Raw genomic sequence first — 24,201 nt, 5'->3', positions numbered from 1 at the left:
GCTGCTTTGGGCTGATGCATAGAGCTTGGCTTGGTGTTAAGCATCAGCAGGGATGAAAATGGCTGGTACTTGGGTAAATGGGGTACTAGCCATGCCTCACAGGGGTGTACCCCTGCAAGAGAGACTCATTTCTAAGGCTTGGGAACAGGAACAAGAACTTGTTGCACCACGTGTCTTGTTCTGGGAGGTCCCTTGGCTGCCCTGTGTACAGTTTGAGGGCTACGTGATCCCACACAGCTGTGAACGCCTTTCTTGCAGGATTAAAGAGGTCATCTAGGACACTACCCGAGCAGCAAGGTCCTCCTCTGAGTCTTTAAATAGCCCCTTTCCCTTCCATGTCTCTTTTGAGTTTCCTGGCTTGCTCAGGCCTATCTGACTCCTCAGCAGAGGAAATCCAGGTTAGGGCAAAGAAATGCACTTACTGTTTACCACAGAGGATGGCGATGTCTGTGGTGGTGCTGAGGACATTTGGATGGGTGTTTTGGGAGCAGGTGCAACAGCACCGTAACTTCTTGGGATCCTTCTAAAGCTGGATGATGGTAGTATTGTAACGAAGTGTTTCAGTAATAAGAAAATTCAGGCTGTAATCACTTTAATTTGAATACTCACTTATTCTGAGGTTGCCTAGTGATATTTTAGAGATCCCTGAACCCTTTTTTTCCCCTCAGAAATAATGATTTTATTTTTATTCTAAACCTCCATGTACCCAATACTGTAGACAATAACCTTCCAACAAGAAGAAATCATGGTTAGCTGGCTGAATATTGAGGCTGAGGATGGGAGCACATAGACAAGAAACTCTCCAGGGTATTTTGCTCTCTTATTTAAGTGTGAATTTTTAGCTCACCTTAAATTAGAAAAAGCAATTTACTCTGACAAGGCACAGAACGTAAGGCACCAAACCTGGCTTCACAGTTATTGTAAGGCTGGATAGTCAGCTGTGGGAAGAAGATACCCAGCTGGCAAATCCATAATGCCAGGTACAAACCTCTACCTTGCTGGCGGCAGAACGCTGGGAGGGGAGTCTCTGATTTAAGCTTTAATACCATTATTAGCAGCCCAATAGTTTCTAGAGGTCTCAGGAGAGAGTGAGGACTAATCCTGCTCAGCTCCTAACCTAGTCTTGATTTTAGCTGGTACTCATTTTGCACCAGGATTTCTCTTCGATAGGCTTTGAGTGCAGAGAGTGAGAAATCTTACTTGCAGATGCAAGTCTCATTACACAGACAGTTAGGCTTCTGACTGCTGCTATTTGTGTGAGCAAATTTATTAAGGGTAAGAGAAGAAAGAAGGATGTATTTTGAACATGTCAAATCCTGCTTCCCTATTTAGAAACAGGCTATTTAAAACCAACCAACCAAACAAACAAAAAAACCCCTGGAACTGGCCATCTTATTCCTTGGTCTCTCAAAAAAACCCCAGGTCTGGAAGTTTGTTAGCTTAGTGCAGCAATAGCTTTTCTTTAAAAACGGGCCTTGTTTTTTGTTTTTCTTTTTTCTAAACAGTCACAAAGCTTTGTGAGACTTTACTCAACAATTAATTTAATAGGAGTATTGGTAGAAATCATGTTATGTATTGTCTTGCAGGAGTGACTTCTTTAATTTTGCTTTTATTATTTTTGTGAGTGGGATAACTGCTTTCTATTTCTCTCCCCAAATAAATTTTTTATTAGTAAATATTGCGCTGCACAAATTAATGCTGTTTGATTTCTTTCTGGGCATCCTCCTTTTTTCAGCATTAATGCTTAGACTCACAGCAAACACTCTCAGTAGTTTGCATGTCTCATTTGGAGAAATACTTGCCTTTGGGCAAGACATGAAAGCCCAAGAGCTACACAAAAGACTGATTTTATTGGAAGTCTTTGTTTTAAACCAGCACTAAAAGGGGAACTGCACCGGTAGCTGCTGTCCTTCAGGTGGGATGGGAAAAATCCCACCTCTGTTGGGTCTTCAAATCTTGAGGAAGACATCCCAGGAGACTTCCCTGACAAAACGAGATTACCTGTTACTGTGGCTAAGTTGCAATTTTATAATCTTGTCTTGAGTAAATAACAGCTTGTCTTGGCGTTTTCCCGAGAGCAGGAGAAGGAGACAGGAACTCCTTCCCTGCTTAATCGTGGGTCAGCAAAATAACCTGAGCTGCCAGTCAGAAGGATCTTAGGATCAAGCTGTTGTCCTCCAAACCCAATGTCACTAACTAATCACCTGCTGCCTGTAATGTATCAATGACCATGCACTGGGGTATTTTTTTATTCCTGGCTTTCTCCATCCTCCTGCTGTTTATCTTTGAGGAGCTTCAGCCAAGCTAACCAAAGCCCCAGTGTTTCAGGGATTAATTCCCAGAAAAAGCTCAGAGAGGAACTACCAGCCTGGAGCTGATTAAATGCATTTGAACTCAGCTCTGTGATACTCCCTGGTTGGGTGAGAAAGACAGCAGGCTTTGCTGAAATAAGGCTAAGATGAGGGGTTCCAGCCAAAAAGTACAGCCATGCTTGATATTTTAAGTGATGTTTTTTACTACTTTAGCCTTTGTCCAGCTGCAAGCCGTGAAAGGCAGCTACAGGCTGTTGTTAATAGGTAACAATTTGGCTCTAACTTTAAATCCTTTACTAAAAGTCCTGCAGGAGGTTGGTGATTTTGTAATCTAACATGAGCCTCTGGGAACTTTTCATTGCTCTCATTCCACCCATATACCATGAAAGCATCTTCATTAATCTGTGCGCGTATAGATGTTGTATCTAACATTCGTAAGTGCTGGCAGGAATAGAAAATATTTAGCAAGAGGAATTTTACTTCTCTCCTCTCTTTGCTTATGGTTTGTTCTTGAACTGTCAAAGATATCTTTCAATAAAAATAACTAATGTGTTTATTTTAACCAGAGCTGAGTAAGTAATTTGCATTAAAGAAATTACTCTATTCATCTTTTTTAGATCAGGCACAAGTTGTGATTTTCTCATTTGTACTTACTGTTCAAAAAGATTTACTGAATATTGTTTATGAATGAATTTGTTGGCAATTCATCCACAAACAGTTTGGCATGAGTATTAATTTAAACAATTGATTCTAATAGATTTCAATGTCCAAATATCTTTGATGACTTTGAAAATCTCAAGCTAATTAGTCAAAATCTGAGCTTTTTCTTTTCAACAGGCAAGTTGCCATCATGCAAGACAACAGCAACTGTAGGGTTGTTTTTTCTGTGTTGTCTTGCTATTGTAAATTGGAGTGGTGTTCTTCTGCAGTATTCTGTATTATTCAGTGGTGCCTCTAAAGTTAGTGGGAAATATGTTAGAATTTGTAATGGGACTAGGGTTTTATCCATGGTTTCAGCAAACATACAAGACGTTCAATTCTCTCACGAGTACGCTGGAGGAAGGGGAACAATGGGGCACCAACACAGACAGTTTTAGTGTTAAAATATCAAGAGTAAATATGCAGGTAAAATATTTGGCAATATCACCCAGCTCTAATTTGCACATTTTAAAGGTTGATCTTTCATGTCCCCTCAAGTTCTTTGTTCGCCTGAGTCCCTGGATAAAGTGCATGGAAAGTCAGAGGATATCTTATGTCATCACTATTTGTGTTAATGGCTTAGGAAACCCACAATCCAATCAGTTAAAATAAACAACCAAGTGTAATAGGAGCATAAATCAATGAAGACTTCATTACTGAAACCTTAATGTGTAATCCATCCACCTACAGAGGAAAGGGATACTGAGAGGCAGCAAGACAAAACCAGAGGACAGTCTGATTTAGGCAACCCTGATATTTAAAAAGGTGCTGAGAACAGTAACTCTTCCTGGAGTCAGTAAATTTGGTGGATACTCATCACTCCTGACAGCCTGCCCCTGACTCTTAAGTCCCTATGCTAAAAAATGCCAAGAAACTCTTGGGAAGAGAGCTCTGTTTGCTCTCTGTTTGCTCTGGGAGACTTGAGACAGCTCAGGACTGTGGACTAATGAACAAAGGCATGAATTAGCAAGATTAACATATGACTAAAACTCTACGTGTTACCTAGAAGTAACGGTATTCAGAACTGCTCTGACCCTGCTGCAGACTGTCCTCTCTGTGTGGTCCCTTGAGCCAGTAACACGAATTTGGACCCCTTGTCTAAGATGAGGGTGGCAATACTTGGTGAACAGAGAGAGTTACTGGATTTCATTAAAGCCACGTATTCTGTTTGTCTTGGCTCTGAAAGAAGCAGTAATCCTATCATACTGAGCCTTTTGACTTCAACACAGTTCATAAAAGGGCTGAGCTTTTATGTTCAGTGCAGAGATCTCTGCTTGTTGAGTTAATGTGGTAATGAATAGAAACAGCAGGCTCTCGCTCTGGGCATGGGCGAGCTCTGAGATGGGGACGAGACATGCACTTTTCCTGTGGATTTTAGCTAACAACAAAAGTAAGGTGAGTCTTTAGAAAGGCGACAGTGCTCACAGACTCTCCTTCCCTGAGTCCCCCATTTCAGAAGTGATTCTCTGCCTATTTGCTCCAATCTCTCATCCTCACCCGACTCCTCTTCCTTCCTTCCCCTTCCCCTGACCACATCTTGTTCTTTCGCCTCACTCCACTGCTGATATTCTTCTCCCTGTTGCTCACTCATGCCAGCATGAAATGTATATTGAGCAGGTAAAGTTTGGTAGCACTGGTAATTGACCAAAACCAGTATGATGGGAATTCCGGTTTTCAGAGATATGGAATTTGTTTTTGTTAATAATTATGATGAAAAAAGAAATCTAAGAATACATAATGTTAAGGATACAGAAGTTAGTTAGGAAACATCAGCACTAATGTAGATACTGGATGCAGAAGACGGCGCATATAATTTGCCAATACAGAAGGAGGTTTGGTTGAAGGCAGCTGCTGACCATCCTGCGGGAGTTCTGCAAAAGAGGTGGAAACCTGATTCTCCAGGCTGACAGTCACCTGCTCTGACTGTGAAGACTGACCATTTTCCTGCTTCATTCCCATGTCTCACTCAATGCATACCCTCCCCAACTGTAACAAAGGAGGAGGAGGTATGACATGCTGCTTCCTAATTAGCTACACAATCGTCAGCGCCATGTCAGCTTGTGCTTTGACTTCAGCAGGGATCCACTGGAAAAAAAAATTCCATTTGCATTAATAGTCATTATTACAGATCTGAATTAGATTTCCCTAATATTCTTCCTAAAGTTTCTTTCTGCTAGGTGTTACTTCTCAATTCCTTGTCTTAAATATTCAGTTGCATAATGTTAAATATGTCAGGGAATGCTTGAATCAATTTGTCTTGTAAAATGATCCCATATATCCAGAATACATACTAGTAGGTTAAGTTTCTGAAGCACTTCAACATTCAGAAATATAGGAGCCATATATTTGTAAGATATTATCCTATCGTAATAATTTAATGGGAGATAAAGTGATTCCATTATAGTTTATGTGATCCTGAGGTTCTTCAGGATCGAGGCTACACAAATACAAGTTTTCTATTATATTGGAAATTTGTGTTGTGTTTTATCATATCTGTACGGAAATTAAGAGATCTAGAACTTAACCGAAATCCCTCATACAGCAATACAGACTGGTGATTAATTCTTCAGTCCCAACAGTGAAATCTGGTTGGAGAAGGATTAAAGAATTTTCTTGTAAATGAGATGATTAATATAATGTAAAGATACTCTTCTTCAACTGACAGTAAGAAGGGATGCTGTCATGGAAAACCACCCCACATTTAACATTTCTATGTGATACAGAATTTCCTCAACTTTGAGATAACCAGACCAAGCCAAAAAAGAGAGATGTAATTTAGAATTTAGAAGTAAATTCTGCAGAAATGCTACTGTGTATTAAATATTGTGTAGTATGATCAGTATGTCTGTCAGAGGTGGTTAAAATGTGATATCAGTATGTTTCCACATAGTCACTGGCCAGATGGCACAAAAAGCACTCAGTATCCAAACAAGGATCTCGGTGCCTCTGCACCACATGATGCACTGCAGCACTGTGTAGCATGAAGTTCACTGTTCTGAATTGATCCCTAAATTTGGCGTTTTCATTTCAGAGCTCCTGTGACAAGGATGTCATCCTGAATATTCTCAGTGTCCTCACTGACTTGCTCTCTCTGGGTAAGGAAACAAAGCTCTGGGGCGATGCCTGTGGGCTAGGGGCAGAACGGGGATTGTCAAATAGGTCAGGGAATTCATACCTGCATAAACTTGGCCAGGTGTTTGCAAGGTGAACAAAACATGAATCGTATCTATAGATCAGCAGTCCTTACTCCTGTGTTTGGAAAACTGAGCTTTTTCAGTAAGTTAAAGAAAAAAAAAAACCAGAGAAAGTCTCCATTTTTTTTCGTTTAAAAGATGCTCATGAGTTTCAAAGGTATTTCATAATCCCTGGCAGTCAACCACTGGAAATGTTAACCAGTGCCTTTGGAGAGAGGGTCGTGAGAACAGGGAGAGAAGCCTGAATTCCCAGAGCACAGGGACTCTCTAATGGAGAGTTCAGCATCTCCCCAAAAGGCACCTCCACCTTGGGGTTGCAGGAAAGGCATGTTGCTGCATGTGCCCGAGCCACATGAAAAAATAAGTGAATTGGCAAAAGAACTGAAAAAATAAGTTTCTTTTCCTTCCTGCTGCACCTCAAAAATGTCATTTGCTAAATAAGCCTTAACCCAACCGAGCTGCTAGGCTGCGGGGGCTGCATCGGTGAGCGTTGGAGCCTCCTGTGTTCCCCACTCCTCGGAGCCCCACTGCAGACATTGCCCATACAGCTGGGCCTCTCTTTTGAAGCCCTGCAGTGCTGTTCCTCATTGCCTACACAGAGGATACGAGGTACTGTCTCCTGTCTGGGAGCTGAACCTGTGGCTTCCTCCAACCATGGAGCCTGAAGTCGCTGCCGAAGTTGCCCATGGATCAATGATTGTTGACACAGTAGGGCTCACAGGATTAGTGTGTGGTTTCTTTGGAGACCTAGATTTGTTTGAAAGCTGTCTCCAAAGCTTCCCTAGGATTCTTTTTCATTTGGCAGAAGCCCATTGCAGCTTTAGTCCTTTGCTTGTTTAATTTCCAGTATCTAAGAAAGGATCATTGAGCCTTCTGCTCCTTTGAAACCTGTTGGTGTCTCCGCTTATTCCTCTCTGCTGCGTTTCAATGCACAATGAAAAACTTCTGCAGGACGTGGATGTGTAAAGATAATGACTGCTGGAGCAAGAGGCAGCAGAGCACATAGTTTCACCATGCAGCCATTAGCTGTGTCTCCAGGCCAGGGGCACCTGAGATCCACGGTCAATTCTGCAAACGCCCGTGGGTTTATAGCAATAAAACACCATTGGAAGGCCACGGGAGCTTTGTGTGCTCCATGTGGGGTGAAGGTTTGCAGTAGCTGTGGCTCAGGGAAGGGATGCTCTGAGCAGAGTCTCTCCTTTTTTCCCCAGGGACCGGCCGGAGAATTCACTATGTGATCAGCAAAGGGGGCAGCGAGGCGCTGCTGCAGGCTCTCGCTGCCGCTTCCCGCACCGAGCCGCCCGACCACAGCACCCTCCTGCCCCTGCTTCGCCTGCTGGCCAGGGTCGGCCAACGAGGTACTGCTGAGCGGCGGGGGGCTTCTTGGGTGGGGGGCTCAAAACTAAAGGGCAGCCCCAGCAGTAATAGGCACTGAGATGTGCCTGACAGAGAGCAGGAACAGGTATCCTGGGAAGAGTATAGGGACATTGACCAGTTGCGTAGGGACGGGGTCAGGAAGGCCAAGGCACAGCTGGAGCTGAACTTGGCAAGGAACACAAAGAATAATAATAAGGGCTTCTATAGGTATGTCAGCCAGAAAAGGAAGGTCAAAGAAAGCGTACCCGCCTGATGAACAGGACTGGCAAACTGGTAAGAATGGACGGACAAGGCTGAGGTACTGAACAACTTTTTTGCCCTAATCTTAACTGGCAGCCTCTCTTCCCATACCTCTTGAGTGGACAGACCCCAAGGCAGGGGCTGGGGGAGCAAAATCCCTCTCACTGTAAGAGAAGATCAGGTTCAAGATCACCTGTAGAACCTGAACATACATAAGTCTATGGGACCTGACGAGATACTTCTCAGAGTCCTGAGGGAATTGGCTAATGCAGTTGCCAAGCCACTCTCCGTGATATTTGAAAAGTCATGGCAGTCAGGTGAAGTCCACAGAGACTGGAAAAAGGGAAACATTGCACCCATTGTTAAAAATGTTAGAAAGGAGGACTCTGGGAAACACTGACCTGTCAGCCTCACCTCTGTGCTTGGGAAGATCATGGAACAAATCCTCCTAGAAGCTATGTTAAGGCACATGGAGGACAGGGAGGTGATTCGAGACAGCCAGCATGGCTTCACCATGGACAAGTCTTGCCTGACCAACCTAGTGGCCTTCTATGATGGAGTGACTACATCAGTGGGCAAGGGAAGAGCTATGGATGTCATCTATGTGGACTTCTGTAAGCCTTTTGACACAATACCTTTGACACAATACCTTTGTTATGAGATCCTGACTTACAAGATTTGGTGCAAATATGTTTATCAGCACTGCTGCAGAGACCTGGTCTTTGTAGTAGTTTGATTCTTATTTGCTTTTCACAGATAGGAAGTTTGGGCTGAAAGTGCAGAAGGCAGAAGCAACTGATATAATACTGAGCTTGGCAAGAAGAAACCTGGGCCACCACCTGCACCTCACCCACTGCCTCTGGGTCCTGCGGGTTTGTGCTTCTAATGGTGAGTGCCTGGATTTTCCTCTTTTCCTCTGTGTAACAACCGCCAGAGTCCTTTTTTAGTCATTTCAGAGCAAAGAAACATCATTCCTGATTAAGGTTAGTGCCTGCACGCACCGTTAATATACAGAATCAGGCACAAATGCCAGAACGGCCATAGAAAGAGGTGCTCCCCAAGGGGCCTATACAGACTTTACAGTGTATTTCATCTGTGGACTGTGAAAATAAAAGTGCTGTAGTGAAAAATATTCATGGCAATGATCTCCTATTCTAGAATATAGACAGTCAACTCCTTCGCTCTGAGACTTAGGTACCTTAAGTATCTATGCAGTTCCCATTACCATAATAGCCAAATGTCTCACTATTGTTGATGGTATTGATCCTCAGAGCAGCTCCACAAGGGAGGAAAATACAGGTGGAGAAACAGAGGGAGAGAGAAATCAATTATTCAAGGTCCCTCAGGAAGTGCATATTAGATCCTGGTCTTCTGTCTAGTATCCCCACTCCCATGCACTCTCCCAGCTTTTCTTGCTTGGCAATGCCCTCATGTTAAATGATTCAAGCAATGGGATTTCCAGTAATCTCTCCCAGGATCATTACACATTCATGCAGGTTTTCCCTGCTATAGAACACTGAGTTTGTCAGCACAAATTTCCCTTTCCTCCCTCTAACCCTTTCCTCTCCTTCCCCACATCCCTCACCCAGCAGATAATTCTTGACAGCCATCCTGTCCGCAGTCTGCTATATGCATCCTAAGATTTAGCACTGCTGGCGCCCAGCCCCGCAGGTCCCTTCTATCTGTGCAGGAGCTAGCTTCATGCAATGGGCTTTCTCAGGCAAGCAGCCAAACCTCAACATTCAACCCCTCTCCCTGTGATAAGCAGTATTTGAAAGGCCGAGTGTGAATGAAAACGCAGCCAAGGCCAGAAGCTGAAACGTGCCTTTATTTGGGTTTCACAGCTGTGTAGTGACCCTGTGCTACCTCCCACCCAAAATGACGATCTACACCCTTCCCCGCTCCCTGCTTCAGTGCACCTGCGTTCCAGTTCAGCTGCAGATTTTGCAGAGGTTTTAGGATGCACACTGCAGCCTGCCCTCCTTTCTGCTAATGTCAGACCCTAGAACTCACCCCCTCCTCCTTCTCTGCAGCATCTGTTACTCTCCAGGTATCTCCAGTACTCTCCAAATGTGCTTTGCCCTTCCACGAATAACTTTTTGACTCCAGGCTCTGTGGCCCAGCTGGGAAGATGCAGGGGAGGTTAGGTGGAGGTCTGTGTGGATGCAGTACCAAACTAGGAGATTACATGCTCCCAACCTTAAAAGGCATTTTTATGGAGTGGAACTAAAGAGGATCCAGAAGCATATAAAACTCTGAGACTGCTTGGGTATGAAAGCAGAAAAGATGAATCCTTGTCATAATCTCATGCACCAATTCTTTGCTCTGGGTTGTTCCCTTCACAATCTCTGCCACCAGCTGTGTGTGGCAGCCCACGTCCCGCTCTGGGGCAGGATGAGTTCAAGCAGCCTTGTCCACCGCCCTCTCTCTAACGAATTACCAGCTAGTGTGAAAGTAGCTGGCAAGCCTTGCAAGCTTTCCATCACAGGACAGCTTGGCGGGGACGCGGTAGGACTGCAGGAGATGATGGGCCCTCTGGCAGCTCTCAGATGACCACTGGGAGATATTTACAAAACAGCCAAAACCCAGCGGTGGGCAGGCAGCCAGGTCTCCCTCTGGCTGCTGTTGATTACTGATCCTTTCACCCTGTTCACTTGCATTTAATATTTCAGGGCTGTATGCAGCCCTTCTTTACACAAAGATCCTGTCTCACAGTGGGGAGGTCTGGATAAACACCTAGTTTATGCATTGGGCATTTTTGGAATTGATTGCAAAATCCATCTGCGAAAGTTCCTAGTGTGTTAGCAAGTGAAGGATTAAAGGTAAAATTGGCCTAGCTGAAATTAAGCTGCATTCAAAAGCACCCCTCTCCCCCCAAAACACTTCCATACTGCTGAATGATAGCGCAAAAAGAAAACTCTGCCCTCCATGCCCCTATGAAATAAACTCCTCATGGAGTTGCCTGTGGGAAATGTAGGCTGAATTTGAGCCCTGTCATTTTGCTGGGAGACGACCCTATTTAACTATGATTTGTTCTCTGGAGAGTACAATATTTACAAGAAAAGGGGCTTTGGGGAACTTGGGGAAGAACTGCAGAATATGAGATCTGTTTTTGTCTTGGCTCAGGTTGTGTCGACAGACAGCTTTGTGCTTCAGTTTCTGTGTTTGTAAAATGGCCTGTTGGGAGCCCAGAGAAACCTGCTCCTAGCCCCAGGGGCATCTACTCCCTTTCCTGCATCACCTCTAAACACAATGTTGCAGACCGCCTGCTTCAGAACTGATTGTTTTTTTCTTTTATTGGCGTAGTTACCACAGGAACTGCACTTGGCATCAACGGAGCCATGGAGCTGCTTTTCAAAGTCATCACCCCCTACAGCAAGAGACACGTCAGGACAGTCAGGTAGGCAGTGGCCCCAAGGGAACTCATCTTTCCAGGACAGCAAGAAATAAAATTTTGGTTCCACTTGAAGAGGCAATGAAATCAGAAATGGATGCACAATTTCCACTCACTTTAAATCTGCAGGGTTTTTTAAGAGGCAGAAATAGTTCCCTGAAGGACATGTTAATGCTGTGATTCATCATACGATTCATGCTGGTGGCCATTTATTTGTAGCGTACCCTATACAGTGATGGCAGTTTGATTGCAAGGTATCGTCCTTCATTTCCCAGTCAGGACTGGATTTGGAGAAGCATGTGCTGGCAGCAGACAAACTGCTCCTGCCTACCCCTTAGCAAGAACCTCCTGCCACCACCGGCCCGGGGGCAGGTATAGTGGAATCGTGGCAGTGCTGCCTCGTCCTCCTTTTGCAGGGTTGTGACCAGGTCATGATGATATTTTTGAAGCATGACAGTTCTTACTAGTATTAAGCTGAGTCTGTTTTTAAGCCCATCCCAAATATTTCAAATAGTTTTTTTCTGAAGACAGTAAGTCCATTTTATATCTCCATCTTAATGCTGAACATTAGTCCTCAAGTCGTTCATTCTGACCACATCCTCAGATGCCTTTCAAGGCAAACTTTGTAATATGGAAAACATCCACAGAAGGACATAACACCTTTCTGTGGCTTGCTCATTACAAACAGCAGGAAGAATTTACTGCTGTGAGCTGTGCCCACACAACTGCATTTGCTTAAGCAACATGGAACCTGCCAGTTCTCCCCCTTAGACATGCACTGCCTTGTGGAGCACATAGTCCCTTCTTGTTCATGCACATCTCAGCAAGGACATGGCAACGTTCAGCCAGTTTTGGCTTCTGCATGCACCTGACATGGGTGCGGTTCATGGCTGGTGATTACTGAGGAAGTAGCTTTAGGTCGAGCATTGCGTGTAGGTGAGAAGTGGATGGATAGACATGGCACAACAGTTTGACCACTGCTTACTTAGCAGTGGCTGAAGTGGGGACCAGTCACTCTGGATGAGGGCATCAGTAAATAATGTCCATCCCACTGTTACCATCGAAGACTGATACCAGTTCTCCCAATATCGCCAGTTACACGACACATTGCATGGGAAGGAATTTGAATTACTTTCCACTAGCCACAAGTGATGAACTTGCATGTCAACACATGGTCCCATTGTTTGTTAAATGCAGTATTGTTCCAATTTTTCTGCCTACATGTCTGGGGCTATAAAAAAAATTTGAACAGTTTGCTTTGCTAAATAAGATACTGAGTGGGCCCAGCAGACACACAGCTTCCTGCAGCTGCCTTGTTAATGGAAGCCAACTCACTTTTTTTTGCCTGCATTTTTGGCTTTCTACTATAGTGCCTGGAACTGCTTCACAGCTTCAGTTCTCTCTTAGCCAGGGTACCTGTGATTCCTCTACATGGTCTGTCCAAAAGTATGATATCAGGATGTTTCCTGCACACAGGTTTGGATATTACCCAACTCAAAGAATATTATTGCTAGGATATTATTCCTACGATACCTGAGCATGCTCCAAGATTCCCCTCAGGCCTCATGTTGTAACTTTAATCTTTAAGACTCAGGGAGCCTGCGGAACTGCTTTATGTATGACAGGGGTGCCCAGGATGAGTTAGATCCAGAGTTGGGCTCGACTTCTGAGGCAACCAAAAGTGATTGATGGGCCCATGCCTGTGCTTAGCTAAGTAAACAAATTCCAATCAATTCCCTGGTTTCCTTCCTATGGAAGTGTTGGCTATGATTAGACTAGTGTTAGTTCTGCTTCTGCAACAGCATCATAGGTCAGGATCTGTGTGTAATGGGACTTGAGCCTGTATCAGTTCTCCGTTAACCAATGGGACTGGGTGCATAAAGGCTTTTTAAGTGAATTTTGTGCAAATCTGCTTCTTCCATTCGCTGTTTCCTCTGAAGTAAGTGGAAAACTTGGTATCTGTCACACATTTCTAGCCTGGGTTTTTGGTGAGATTCATTTGGAGATGCAGCTAGTGCTGCTGAGAGTTGTTTTAATGTAGGCTGTAGAGTGGTCTACAATACTCACTTCTAAGCAGAAAGGGAAAGAAATAGCCTTCAGAGAAACACAGTCCTTTTGATTTTAATGATTCCAGATTGTCAACATGCAATATTTGGGGTTTTCTTCCTTTTAGCTGATGTACAAGAATTGTTTTGAACTCTTCTGTGGACCTTTTTTCCATTTGGGACACACACAGCCCCCAGAAAATGCAAACTCAAAATTTCCCTCAATAAAACTCCAGTTTCATTGCTAATAAGCCAATTTATTTATTGCTGAAAAGCTTGGATTTATTTTCCCTTTGAAAAAAGGTATTTTATACACTAATTGTTGTCTACCTGAGCTCCCTCATTGCTAGTTCAGTTTCATAATTTCGTTTTTTTTCCTAAAATATTTGTGCTCCTCTTAAAAGATATTTCTGTGAGAGTACAGATGGAGGATAAAATCTTTCCTGGGACCTAGCTCACAGAAAACCATGATTTGCCTCCCACCTACACGTGGTTTAACGAGCAAGAACCATAAATCAGCTGAAGCCTGGTAGCCACTCAGCTGGCCTGCCTAGGGCTCAAAGCGGCTTGTTTCATTTAATAACTGGGAGCAGCTGAGAAGGTCAATGGCTCAGTGGAGACAGCCTGTTTCACATCAGAAGAATCACACAAACCTGTTTTGTTTTAAAAAATGCTTGCAACCTATTTAAAGGCACTAGTTTCTTGTTATTTAGTAGGGGTTGTTCTTGCTTGCTGTCCGTTTGGAAACACTGCTCTTGCTGGGGAAAATAGCTGCAAGAGATGTTGTTGAGAAAATTTAGCTCCTGAGACCAGAAGTCCAGACTGTAAGGTGGGTTACAGATCTTCTCTCCCAGCATTAGTGAATTCCTGGGAGAGCTATGGTCTGAAAATCTCAGGCATCTTTACAGCTCATCAGAAAATGGAGGTGGGTGCATGTGAAAATGTCTTTCTCTTTTTTTTGAGCTGCTCTATTTAAAAATTTGTAGGGTGACTGGGTGAGGAAGCTTATGGATGGGTTTTCTGAGATGGGGAGAAAGAATAAAAATGGGTCATGTGCTTTGTCTAGTCCAGCATGTGCTCCTGGTCATCTGACACTGGTGTGACTCTTCCTGAAGTTGCTGTGGTTACGCTGAAATCTGGAGTGGGTTATTTTGGTGTAGTTAGTTGGGCACAAAAACATCTGCTGCTTTTTGGCTATCAGTATGGAACTTGAAGAGAACACTAGTCTGTAACCTGCCTGTGGAAGAAAAGTCCAATGTCCTCCCAGCAAGCTTCTGATCTTTCCTTTGTATTTGCCCTTGATCCCTTCTCTCCACTTTATAACTATGTGCCACCATGATTTGCCTTCCTTCTGGGAAGGAACAGCCGGCAACTGTGGGGGCTGAGATTATCCTTGTTCTTTGATCAGCTGCCAGGAATGCAGCACTGAAAATGCACCACTTCTCTTGTGGAGACACCCGCATTCTCCTGTCCTGAGCAGCAGCAGGACCAAGGTCACTTTAAGAATCTGCCCTGGAGAATGCACTATGAGAGCTATTTATTTAGCTAGCTAAGATGAGGAAACAAGATACATAGTTCTATTTATTTTTCCCAGTGGTAAAGCTCTGGGTTATTTCAAAATAGTGTCCCATGCTCCAATTGACCTTCCCTGGGTGTATGCCAGGTAGCTCTGATTCCCCTGAGACCTTGACTCATGGACTTTATTGGTCTTAGTTAGGCATTTGAGATGTTCAGGTTGCTGGTGCTGTAACTGTGTGGATCTCTTCAGGACAACCCATATTTGAAGTAAAAGCCACATGAAAAAATGTGAAACTCATTGAGGTTTAGAGAACTCTTGAGTTAAGCACTGTGAAAGCCAAGTGAGATGGAGACTGTAGACTGTCTTGCCCATCTCATGATGCTTTGCTGCAGAGAAAGTTTTGTGATACCTTTTATAGAGGCAGTTCAAAATAAAACCAGATGAAGTTCTGTTTTTCTCAGTTCTGTTTCTGTCAGTAGCTGGGATAACTGATATGAGAGTGTGTGTGGGATGCTCAAATCTTCACTCCATCAACACCACCTCTAATTCAACACGCCTGATGACCCACGGAGTGCAAAGACCCCTGCTCCTTTCACCTTCCATCTCACTTACTCCCCATGTGTTCCGTATCTTCTACCCTTCTCCTACTTTACACTGTCCCTTTCAATACCCCTGTTCATTTTCCCAATTCACTTGTTTTGAGATGTATTTGGTTGTTATGGGCAGATGTGGAATGTGGCACATGTTTGCTCTCTGGCTAACCAGGAGCTGGGTCTCTTCTGCATGACTCTGCCTCCAGGTAGCCAAGCATCAGATAGCCTCCCCAGGCTGCTGGCATGTCAGGCTGGTGGCTTTGAAGGCTTTATGTTGTCTGTGGCTACATGTTGTGCTGGCCTCTTCTAGGACTCCTTGAGTTGAAGGTAGATTATCAAAGTGAATGAAGACAAAAATCCAGAACATATGATTCTTTCATATGAGGAAGATCTGTGTTTTAGAAAATGGCAAATGATGGTGTGACTTGTCTGAGTTGTTACCTCCATTATATTATCTTTTTCTGTTATTAAAAGGTTGGTGGGCAGTCTTATTTCTGCAGTTTTATTAAGAGTCTTTTAAAATGTATTTGTTCCTCAAAGCTCTTTGTGAGTACATTAATTTACCCCACTGAGCAGAGCTGGCTAAAGGTAGGTGATGAGATAAACATCATGCAAGAGATTGCAGTGAGAATGAGTATTTGTCAGAATTAAACTCTCTTTCTGTGAATATTCACAAAACTTGGCTTTCTGCACTGGGCTGTTCCAGTAAAGTTTGACTACTTAATTAAAAGTGGAAAGTGAATAAAAATGGTCTGGGAATAGTGCCAAATTAATTCAGCAGAAAATGTGACATGCAGAAGTTATCTGCCTTTGCTCATGTCTAGCATTGCCTGCTTCTGACATTTGATCACAGTTCTTCTTATATTTAGGGCTTATTGGATGGTCTCAGCTCCTCAAAACACTTGTTGATAATCTCCCTTTCCATTAAAGGGAGTAAATCATCTCATGTAACTCTATTCCACCTGAGGTAGACACCTACACTCCTCACATACTAAAGGAAAAAAAGAAGGTTCTCTTCACCTGTATCAAATGTTTGCCTCTAGAAACTTGGGGTGGCTTGGAAGTGTTTATTTCTCTCTGCTGACTGGAGGATGGGTCTGGACTGGGTAACCTGAAGTAGCATGATGGGTGATTAAGGTCAGGTAGATGGTTGCTGAGAGAGATTGGAAAACTCAGTCCTCTCCAGCTAGGGTAAGGGCTCAAAACCCAGGAGGGAATGAGAACACCACATGTCTTTTGGTGATGTGTGCTTGGGGTGATTTGAGGTAGGGAGTGACTCATGAATCTGAAACATGCAAGAATAATGATGACACCTTTGTTATGGTCAGGCAGTGAGTCCTATATCCCCTACTTCTGTCACAATGTGAGCTGAGGGGAAGATTTTTACTAGAGTACTGAAAGCAGAGCTCATGCAAGTGCAGAGGTGAATGTCAGGATGATCAAGAGAGCACATCTAAAGCTAAAAGCCCAGATCTGATCGGTCCATATTTAATCAGACATTGTGTCAGATTGACTAAAGAGAATACAAAGGCCCTGGAAATGCTGAAGATAAGAGGCTGTACGTTGCTTCAAAATAGGCTTTGAATATATATTACTCTGCTTTTCTATAAAACCTGTTTTGTTTGCACACAACTGAGATTTTGTTTTCCAATCTTGGAACTGGTGCTTTTGATGCAAGATAAAATGTAAGTGTTGAGCCCATAGTGTTGAAAAGTGACCAAGTTGCCATATCAACAAATGCTTGTAAAAGCTATCTTCTGTGACCTTAACAACAACAGAGGAAATCAGAATGGCAGTGGGCTGTCTGTTGGACAAAAAGAGAGGAGATGTGCAGCAGGGATGACCTAAATACTAGAGCTATCTCTTCTGTTAAGAATGATGAAGAGGCACATGGAAAAAATCCAATTGCAAATGTGTCCTTGACCCAGTGCAGGCAGTTAGAGTTTCCTCAGCCTTAATCCTGGATAACTTCTTGCTGGTGGACCACCATATGCATTTGCTGCATTTGCTTTCAGCTGCTCTCTGCTTGAACAGAAGAACATGTTGCATGGCCATTGCCAGTCAATATTTTGAGAATGAAAAGAAACTCAACACACCAACATGGTGACTAGTTCTCCTGCAACCTGATATGGTAGCTGTTGTGATTGGCTCTTTTTGAGGAATGCTCCACATACAGCTTTATGCCTTTGTTTATTTGGCAACAATTCCTGATAGGATGATTTGCTTTTGATCTCCTTAATTCCTCTTGTTGGTCTGTGTTTTGCCATTAATCGTGTTGAGCAGTTTGGATATTTAATTGGAAACTAACACATGATTCTATTGGAATGTGGTCAGAATTAATCAATGCTTAGTGCCTGCTTATTCTCAAATTGCTATTCGGTTCATTTGATCCCTGTAGAAAATTCACAGGAGGGGCTGAAATTTCTTTTGAGCTATGTCACAACTAAATGACATGCTTCCCATCTGGCCTTGATCTACATGGGATTTAGACTAGAATTCCTGCTAAATAAAACTGGTAAATACTCTTCTGAATGAGATGATGCCAGCAACAAGGGAAAAAGGATTGTCTTTAAAAATCTTGTTTATATCAAGTGTCTCTTCAACTTGACTAATATCTCAGATAACATGGAGCAGAGATGGTACATTGCTGAGATAAGTAAATAAACCCTAGTGTTCAAATTTAATGCAATGAGCCATTGTAATAGAAGAAATGATATTGGAGCCAAAGGTGTGCCAGTTTTATGCAGTTCCTTCTCCTCTGTTCTTTTTACGGTCTATGTGGTTTCTCTCAAAGAATGACCTGTTCTAATATTAATAAGTTATGAAATCTCATTTCAGACTGATGGTATCTCAGCGCTGCTTTACAGAGTAAATAGAGTTGCACTGCAGAATTATACTTTAGTGGCACTGTACCATTAATAGCAGCAGAAAAGAGAAACTGAAACAATAAGAGGTAGAGGCAAGGGAGAGGAGAGATGCTTTCAGACAAGATTTGAAAATAGATGAAGAATTGATGAGGCAGAGAGGAATACCATATACCAAGGTTATTCCAAATGGCCAGATAAACATGTTGCATACAGAAACCCTGGTGCCATCTCTTGGTAGCCTCTGGTATGGCAAGATTAAACACAATACACCTACCTCTGTGGCATAAAAAATTCGCAAATGAATGCTATATAAAGAGAAATCCACTTCTAAGTGTAACTTGATATGTCATGGGAAGGGAAGAACTGGTTTATAAATGTACCTACTTAGTGTGACTGTTATTTTGAAAGAGATATTTGCTTTTTTCTTTTGGGTATAGCTTATGTTGTACTTCTATTTCAGGTAGAAGTGACAATGAAAAAGAAGCAATGCTTTCAGCTGAAGGCCTTTCTTTGCCCATTATTTCTTCCCCTTTGGTGAACTAGCGGGTTATATTTGGAAAGATGGTATGAGGGCAAGTCGCTCCTGTTCTCAAGTTCTAGACTTTTCACACCCAGTGGCTATGGCAGATGCAATTCATGGCTGACCTCACATGATGGCTTTGGTATGTCTATACTGCAGGCAACTCTGTGCTTGTTGGGTGGGAGAGTCTCTCTGCCTGAGTTTTAATTTACCTCATTCTGCTAACAACTGTTAAGGCTCGCAGCAGGGCCTCCAGCGGGGGCTACCCAAGCTTCTTGGAATATATTATCCCATCTGGGAGCATTATTCATGTTGCCATATCTGTCTCACTGTTGGTCTTTGTGCTAACTAAATTAAAGCTAACACTTGGGTGCCTCACTGCATTGCAATTGCATTGCCTCTTAAATTTCTGAGGTGTATCTCCCACATAGCTGGGGAAACCACTGTCACTCCCATCCAAATGGGAGGTAGGACTTGATTTCATACATCGGTTGCATCTCAGAGTGTTTCCCAGAGTTAAATGAATTATCACTGTTAATGATTCCTTGCAGCTGAGTATGATAGTTCCATAGAAAGATAGGTCAAGACTGGTGTGTGCTGGTTATGTTAAGTGTTTTGTAAATAGCACAGAAGGAACAGAGTGGAATAAGTCAAAATAAAAAAAGAGAACAGAGCTAGGAGGATGACAAAATATTTTGCAATCTAGGAAGAAATGAAGGGTTTGGGATGACTTCTGGAAGTTGAGGGGTTATCTGAGATGAGTGGGCAAGCTGCTTCTGATCTGAAGAGAGAAGGCTTTCACCAGTGGTGATAGGGCTATAAGAGTAAAGATGGTAGAAGACAGTCTCTTGTGTCTGAAGTGCTAATCTGAGACAGTCTGTTACTGTGGGCAAGTGACCTGAGATCAGACTTTTCATACACTCAATGCATACACTAAAACTGCACCTTTCTGATGACTTTCTAAGGGTAGTGAGGGCATAGTCCGAGGCATTCAGTGAGGACAGAGGGAGAAAATGAGAAAGGTGAGAGAAAAGCAGTAGTGAATTTGTGAGAAGTCTTATGCTCAGGCACAATGCAGTTGAAGTGGACTATGGAGTGAATGTGGAGCTGGCAGAGCAGGGAGAGGGTTGAGCAACATGGTTGTGTGACCTTGTAAGCATGTTTGAGGTGGACATCAAGTGCCAAAGCTTTGAGAAAGCATCAGCCAGCCCTGGGGAACTGGGACTGGAGGGAAGGGATTTCTAAGCAAAGTCTATCTAAACTTACTTGTAGAGCTGATGAGCAGGTGCCCACCCTGCTTGTTTGCCTGCATCCATTTTTCTGTGTCAAGGAGACAAAGAAAGAATCCCCCCTCGGAAATAATTGACTTGGGTAATGATGTGAATCTCCGATAGAGGCCAGAGAGTGAGTAGATAAAGCTGAGGGCACTCACTTGTGTGTGTCAGTGCATATGAGAGCCCAGGAATCTCCTCTCCTTTGCCTTTCACTTGATTTATTGCCATTTCTCCTGCCATGCAGAAGCCTGTTAACCTTATGAAGAGGGTAGAAAGCAGCTGTGAAATCCTCCACACAAAATCTTTCAGTCCAAAGGTAGACAAGGGAAATTTGATGGAAAAAAACTATGAAAGGAAGCCTCGGTGCAGAGCTTCTACAGCAACAGTTTTGCACAATGCTGGCCCTGAGCAGATGCTGTCCCCACAAGGAAAACAGCCCTAAGAATTTCCTGGGGTTGCTGTGGTGCTTTTCCAGCTCCACCAGTCCTGGCAATGCTGGCAGGTGAAGTGTAAGCCACTATCAGTGGTTTTAAAGCACAACAGTGATTAGACCTGCCCTGAGCAGAGTTGTATAACACAGTGTCAAAGCCTGTAGCAACAACCTTTCTACACTAGGATTCCCTGTCCTGATGGAATTGTTGGAGCCGCACCAGCGGGGTAGCTGGTTTTAGCAATACAAAGGCAACACAACTGACTTGTTTCCAGTGGGCAGGAGAGTGAGCTCCACAGTCTTCCGTCTCTTTCAGGCTTTTTTTGGGTAGTTATCAAACACTGATTGTGGAGAGTAAAAGATAAATCTTAAATACTAGAGGATTTACCAAGCACAGGTGAAATGAGTTTTGTTAGGGAGAGAAGGCTTTATAACAGTAGTGCTATAGGCGCAGCACAGGTCTCTGGCTTGCTACACTGGCAGGGCTCTTCTTGGTATCTTTATCTGCAGGGCAACACTTGGAATGGCAGCAATGCCAGTAAAATCTGTAAATAAACTCAGGGTTGAGCTGCTCTGGGATGTGTTCAGAGACAGGGCTTGGAACATGGAGGGGAGAACCTGAAAACTTGAAGTGGCTGGTGAGGAAGAACAGGGCTACTGGCTCCTAATATGGCTGCAGCTCTGGGGTTGGGAATGGAAACCCCTCCTGAAGTGTAAACCTTGGAAAGGTCATGGCTCTGAGACTGAGCTTTTATCTGCAGCAACAGCCAGACTATTCCAGAAGAAAAAAAAATTATCCCATATCTTTGGCACATCTACTCCATGTGTGTGTTTCTTCTCCTGTGTTAAATGGATATAGTTTAGGCTTTGCGTGAACCATAGGACATATATTGCAACGGCACAACAGCTCTCACTGTCTACTCAAAAGCTTCATTTTCCTCTTGTTTTCATTGTTGTTTTAAATTGCACTTACATGTTTGTGGCTTTTCCAGCTTTTTACCACCTTCCAGACTTTTCTGTGTGGAAAAAACAAGGGCACGTGGAAGAACCATGCTGGTAATGCTCATAATTTTTACTGTGCTTTTTAATTATTTATCCCCATTGCTTCATTCGTGTATTTACAGCTTAAGTTCTACTAGCCTTGGTTTTGATATGGTCTGTTTTCAAATCCCAGAGTTTGGCTTGGTTATATCAGATGGAAGCTTTCCAATGGAAGGAGAGAGGAAAAAATATACTAACTTTTATTACTTAGGCTTCTGCAAATTACTACTCCAAAAAGCCCCTGCAGTTATGTCAGTGTGACATTGCAGATTTCGAACAGCAAATATCAGGAGAATTGGACCCAGTATTTGCTGCATTTTGGCTTGTCACTGACTTTTTCTTCCTTCTAAATCCTCTAGCTAAATGTTGTGAAGAACAGGCACCAGCATGGAAAAGTGACTAGATTATTGTTTAATAAGGAATTATACATGTGTAACTGAAAAAACTCATTAGTCTGTGGTTGGCTGGATCAGCTACAACAGCCAGATGCTGGCTTTCAACCAGCCTTGTAAGCTCCATGATGCTGTAGCAACCTGTGTTGCACTCAAGGCTAGTGCGTAATGCCTGTTCTCAAATCTCCTTGCTTGTAGACGTGGGGATGAAACCTCAGGCTGTGATTTGGCTGCCCCTGGTAGTACAGTCTTCCCACTCATCCTCCCAAAGTCTTAATGCATCCTGCATGTTGAATCTCAGTCACCAACTAGGCAAAGTGCTATATGGAAAGCAATATGGGTGAACTAAGAGAATGCTATTTCTCTGACTCTTGGGCATACTACTAAACTAAGCATACTTCTTTCTTTCTCAGGACCCCTACCTATGCCATTCCCATCTTATATAGCCCATTGTTGTTCTCTGAAATGCCAAATATCTTGAGGTACTGCGGTTGCAGAGAGCCTCACCTCTGACCTGCAGCCTGTAGGCTGCCTTCCCTGCAGTAAGAAGTTCTACTTCTGTCCTGCCTGAGCTGCGGAGATGAGGACAGGACAAGGACAAATTCATAGCAGGTGGTGGAGTGGTGCTGCATCTGCTGCTGTGTTTGAGGCTGTGGCCTTTTGTGGTGGCTCAGCCTACTTGCACAGACAGCTTCTGCAGAAGAGGCATCCTCATTTGCAACATCTATCCTATTTAGTTTGAATCTGATCACATGTCCTCAGATGCCTCTTCTGCCTTTCCTAGCACAGCTTGGAGATCTTATGTCCAGAAAGCTGCTGCAGGGCAGTGGGAAAGCTGTTTGCTTTCCATACCTTGGCTCTTTTTCCTGCAAAGATGTATCTCTGTGTACTACACAATGCAGCAGCATCCCCATTTCTCCCTCCCACCTGTCAAGCAAGACAGAAACCAGAGAATGGCAGGGGGAGGCAAATAGCAGGGTGACTTTTTTCTGCTAAACCTTTATTGAAAATCCCAGGCAAGTTAATAAGCCTTCCTCCTTGCTCTGCAATTGCAACATCTATTTTCCCAAAGACTTCATGCTTACTGTACTTGCCTGTGGCAGAACTAGTCAGTACTATGTTTCTAGCACCGTTCTACATGCATTTTGCAGTTCTGTTTCAACCACACAGTGGGCAAAATTGGCATTTCTTTTGCATGCAAGACAGATTTGAAAAATTTCTTATAAACTGGTTGTTGGTGTTAGCTGAAGGGACTTGGGTCAGTGAGGACTGAGTTTTCTGAATGAATGTCCAGATTTTCAGAGATATTTAGATGCGTGAAGATGAAAGGAAATGTAATCATAACAGAAAGCCTCTCGGCAGGTTAAAGACTTAACTCATACAGTTAAAAGGTGGTTCTGACCTTAGTATACAAAGGGGCTTTGAAAAATCCTGCTGAGTGCTAGCTGCATGTTTAGACAGAAAAATGCCTCTTAAATTCAGGTCAAGATGCTTAATGTGAATCTGTAAGAGGATGTTACTTTGTGTTTCTCAAGCATGTTTGTGTTCTCAATTCGAGATGTTTAATAGTACCAATTAAGCTCACTATTGTGTACACACACGGCTTACAAACGAATACCCTAGTACTTCCAAGCATGTTCATATTTTGCAGCATCAGTTAGGACTATCAAACTGAAGTCCCCAATTCACAGTAAATTCAGTGCTGAAGGACTAGGTATGTATGTGAGGGAACACAATCAAAGAGATGAAAAGTGGGGTAGCTGGAAAACAGGAGAAAGTTGGTGACAGATTCTGCATATTTTCTTCTATATATTTTCTTGAAATTCCACTTGCATGTGAGCTTTTCAGGCAGCTCTAACTCTGACCACCATCCTTTGGGATTTAGGTAAGAGCAATGTATAGAAACTGCCTAACCTGCAAGCATAACAAGGGAAATGGTGCTTGCCTACTTGGGAAGCACATGGAGATTGATTAATGTTCTTGCATGCAACACTTTCCATTTATTGGCAGCAATATCTTTTTCCACTTGCTCCCTGCTGCAAATGTAACACTGTGCTGTCAGTGCTGCAGCTGATGTGTGAACAGTTACCGGCACATTCCAACCCCAGCCTTAGTGCTACGGGCAGACTGAAACTGGACCACCACCGATGGGCAGAACTGAGTAGGGCTATAGGGTTATGCTATGACATTATTGCCAGTTCACAACCACCCAGGTTGCATCTTGTCATGCAGCACAGGGAGAATGATTGAAGTAGCTATGCTAGCATGAAATGGCTTCTTGCTCTGGCATATTCAAATAAACTC

The 24,201-nt window shown here is 43.3% G+C and overlaps 1 protein-coding gene across 1 annotated transcript in view; it reads left to right on the top strand.

Annotated features, from left to right (window-relative positions):
* Nucleotides 1-5,912: 5,912 nt before the first annotated feature.
* The window catches only part of AGBL1 (AGBL carboxypeptidase 1), a 267,046-nt gene continuing 248,757 nt past the window's right edge, over nucleotides 5,913-24,201 (top strand). The window contains exons 1-5 of the mRNA XM_059824130.1: nucleotides 5,913-5,951; nucleotides 6,043-6,106; nucleotides 7,417-7,563; nucleotides 8,579-8,710; nucleotides 11,129-11,222. Coding sequence (XP_059680113.1) covers nucleotides 5,913-5,951; nucleotides 6,043-6,106; nucleotides 7,417-7,563; nucleotides 8,579-8,710; nucleotides 11,129-11,222 — 476 coding nt within the window. The remainder of the gene's footprint in view (nucleotides 5,952-6,042; nucleotides 6,107-7,416; nucleotides 7,564-8,578; nucleotides 8,711-11,128; nucleotides 11,223-24,201) is intronic.

This window comes from Gavia stellata, chromosome 13 (genome assembly GCF_030936135.1).
Source record: "Gavia stellata isolate bGavSte3 chromosome 13, bGavSte3.hap2, whole genome shotgun sequence".
Taxonomy (NCBI): Eukaryota; Metazoa; Chordata; class Aves; order Gaviiformes; family Gaviidae; genus Gavia; species Gavia stellata.
This window is presented reverse-complemented; position numbering and strand designations above follow the sequence as displayed.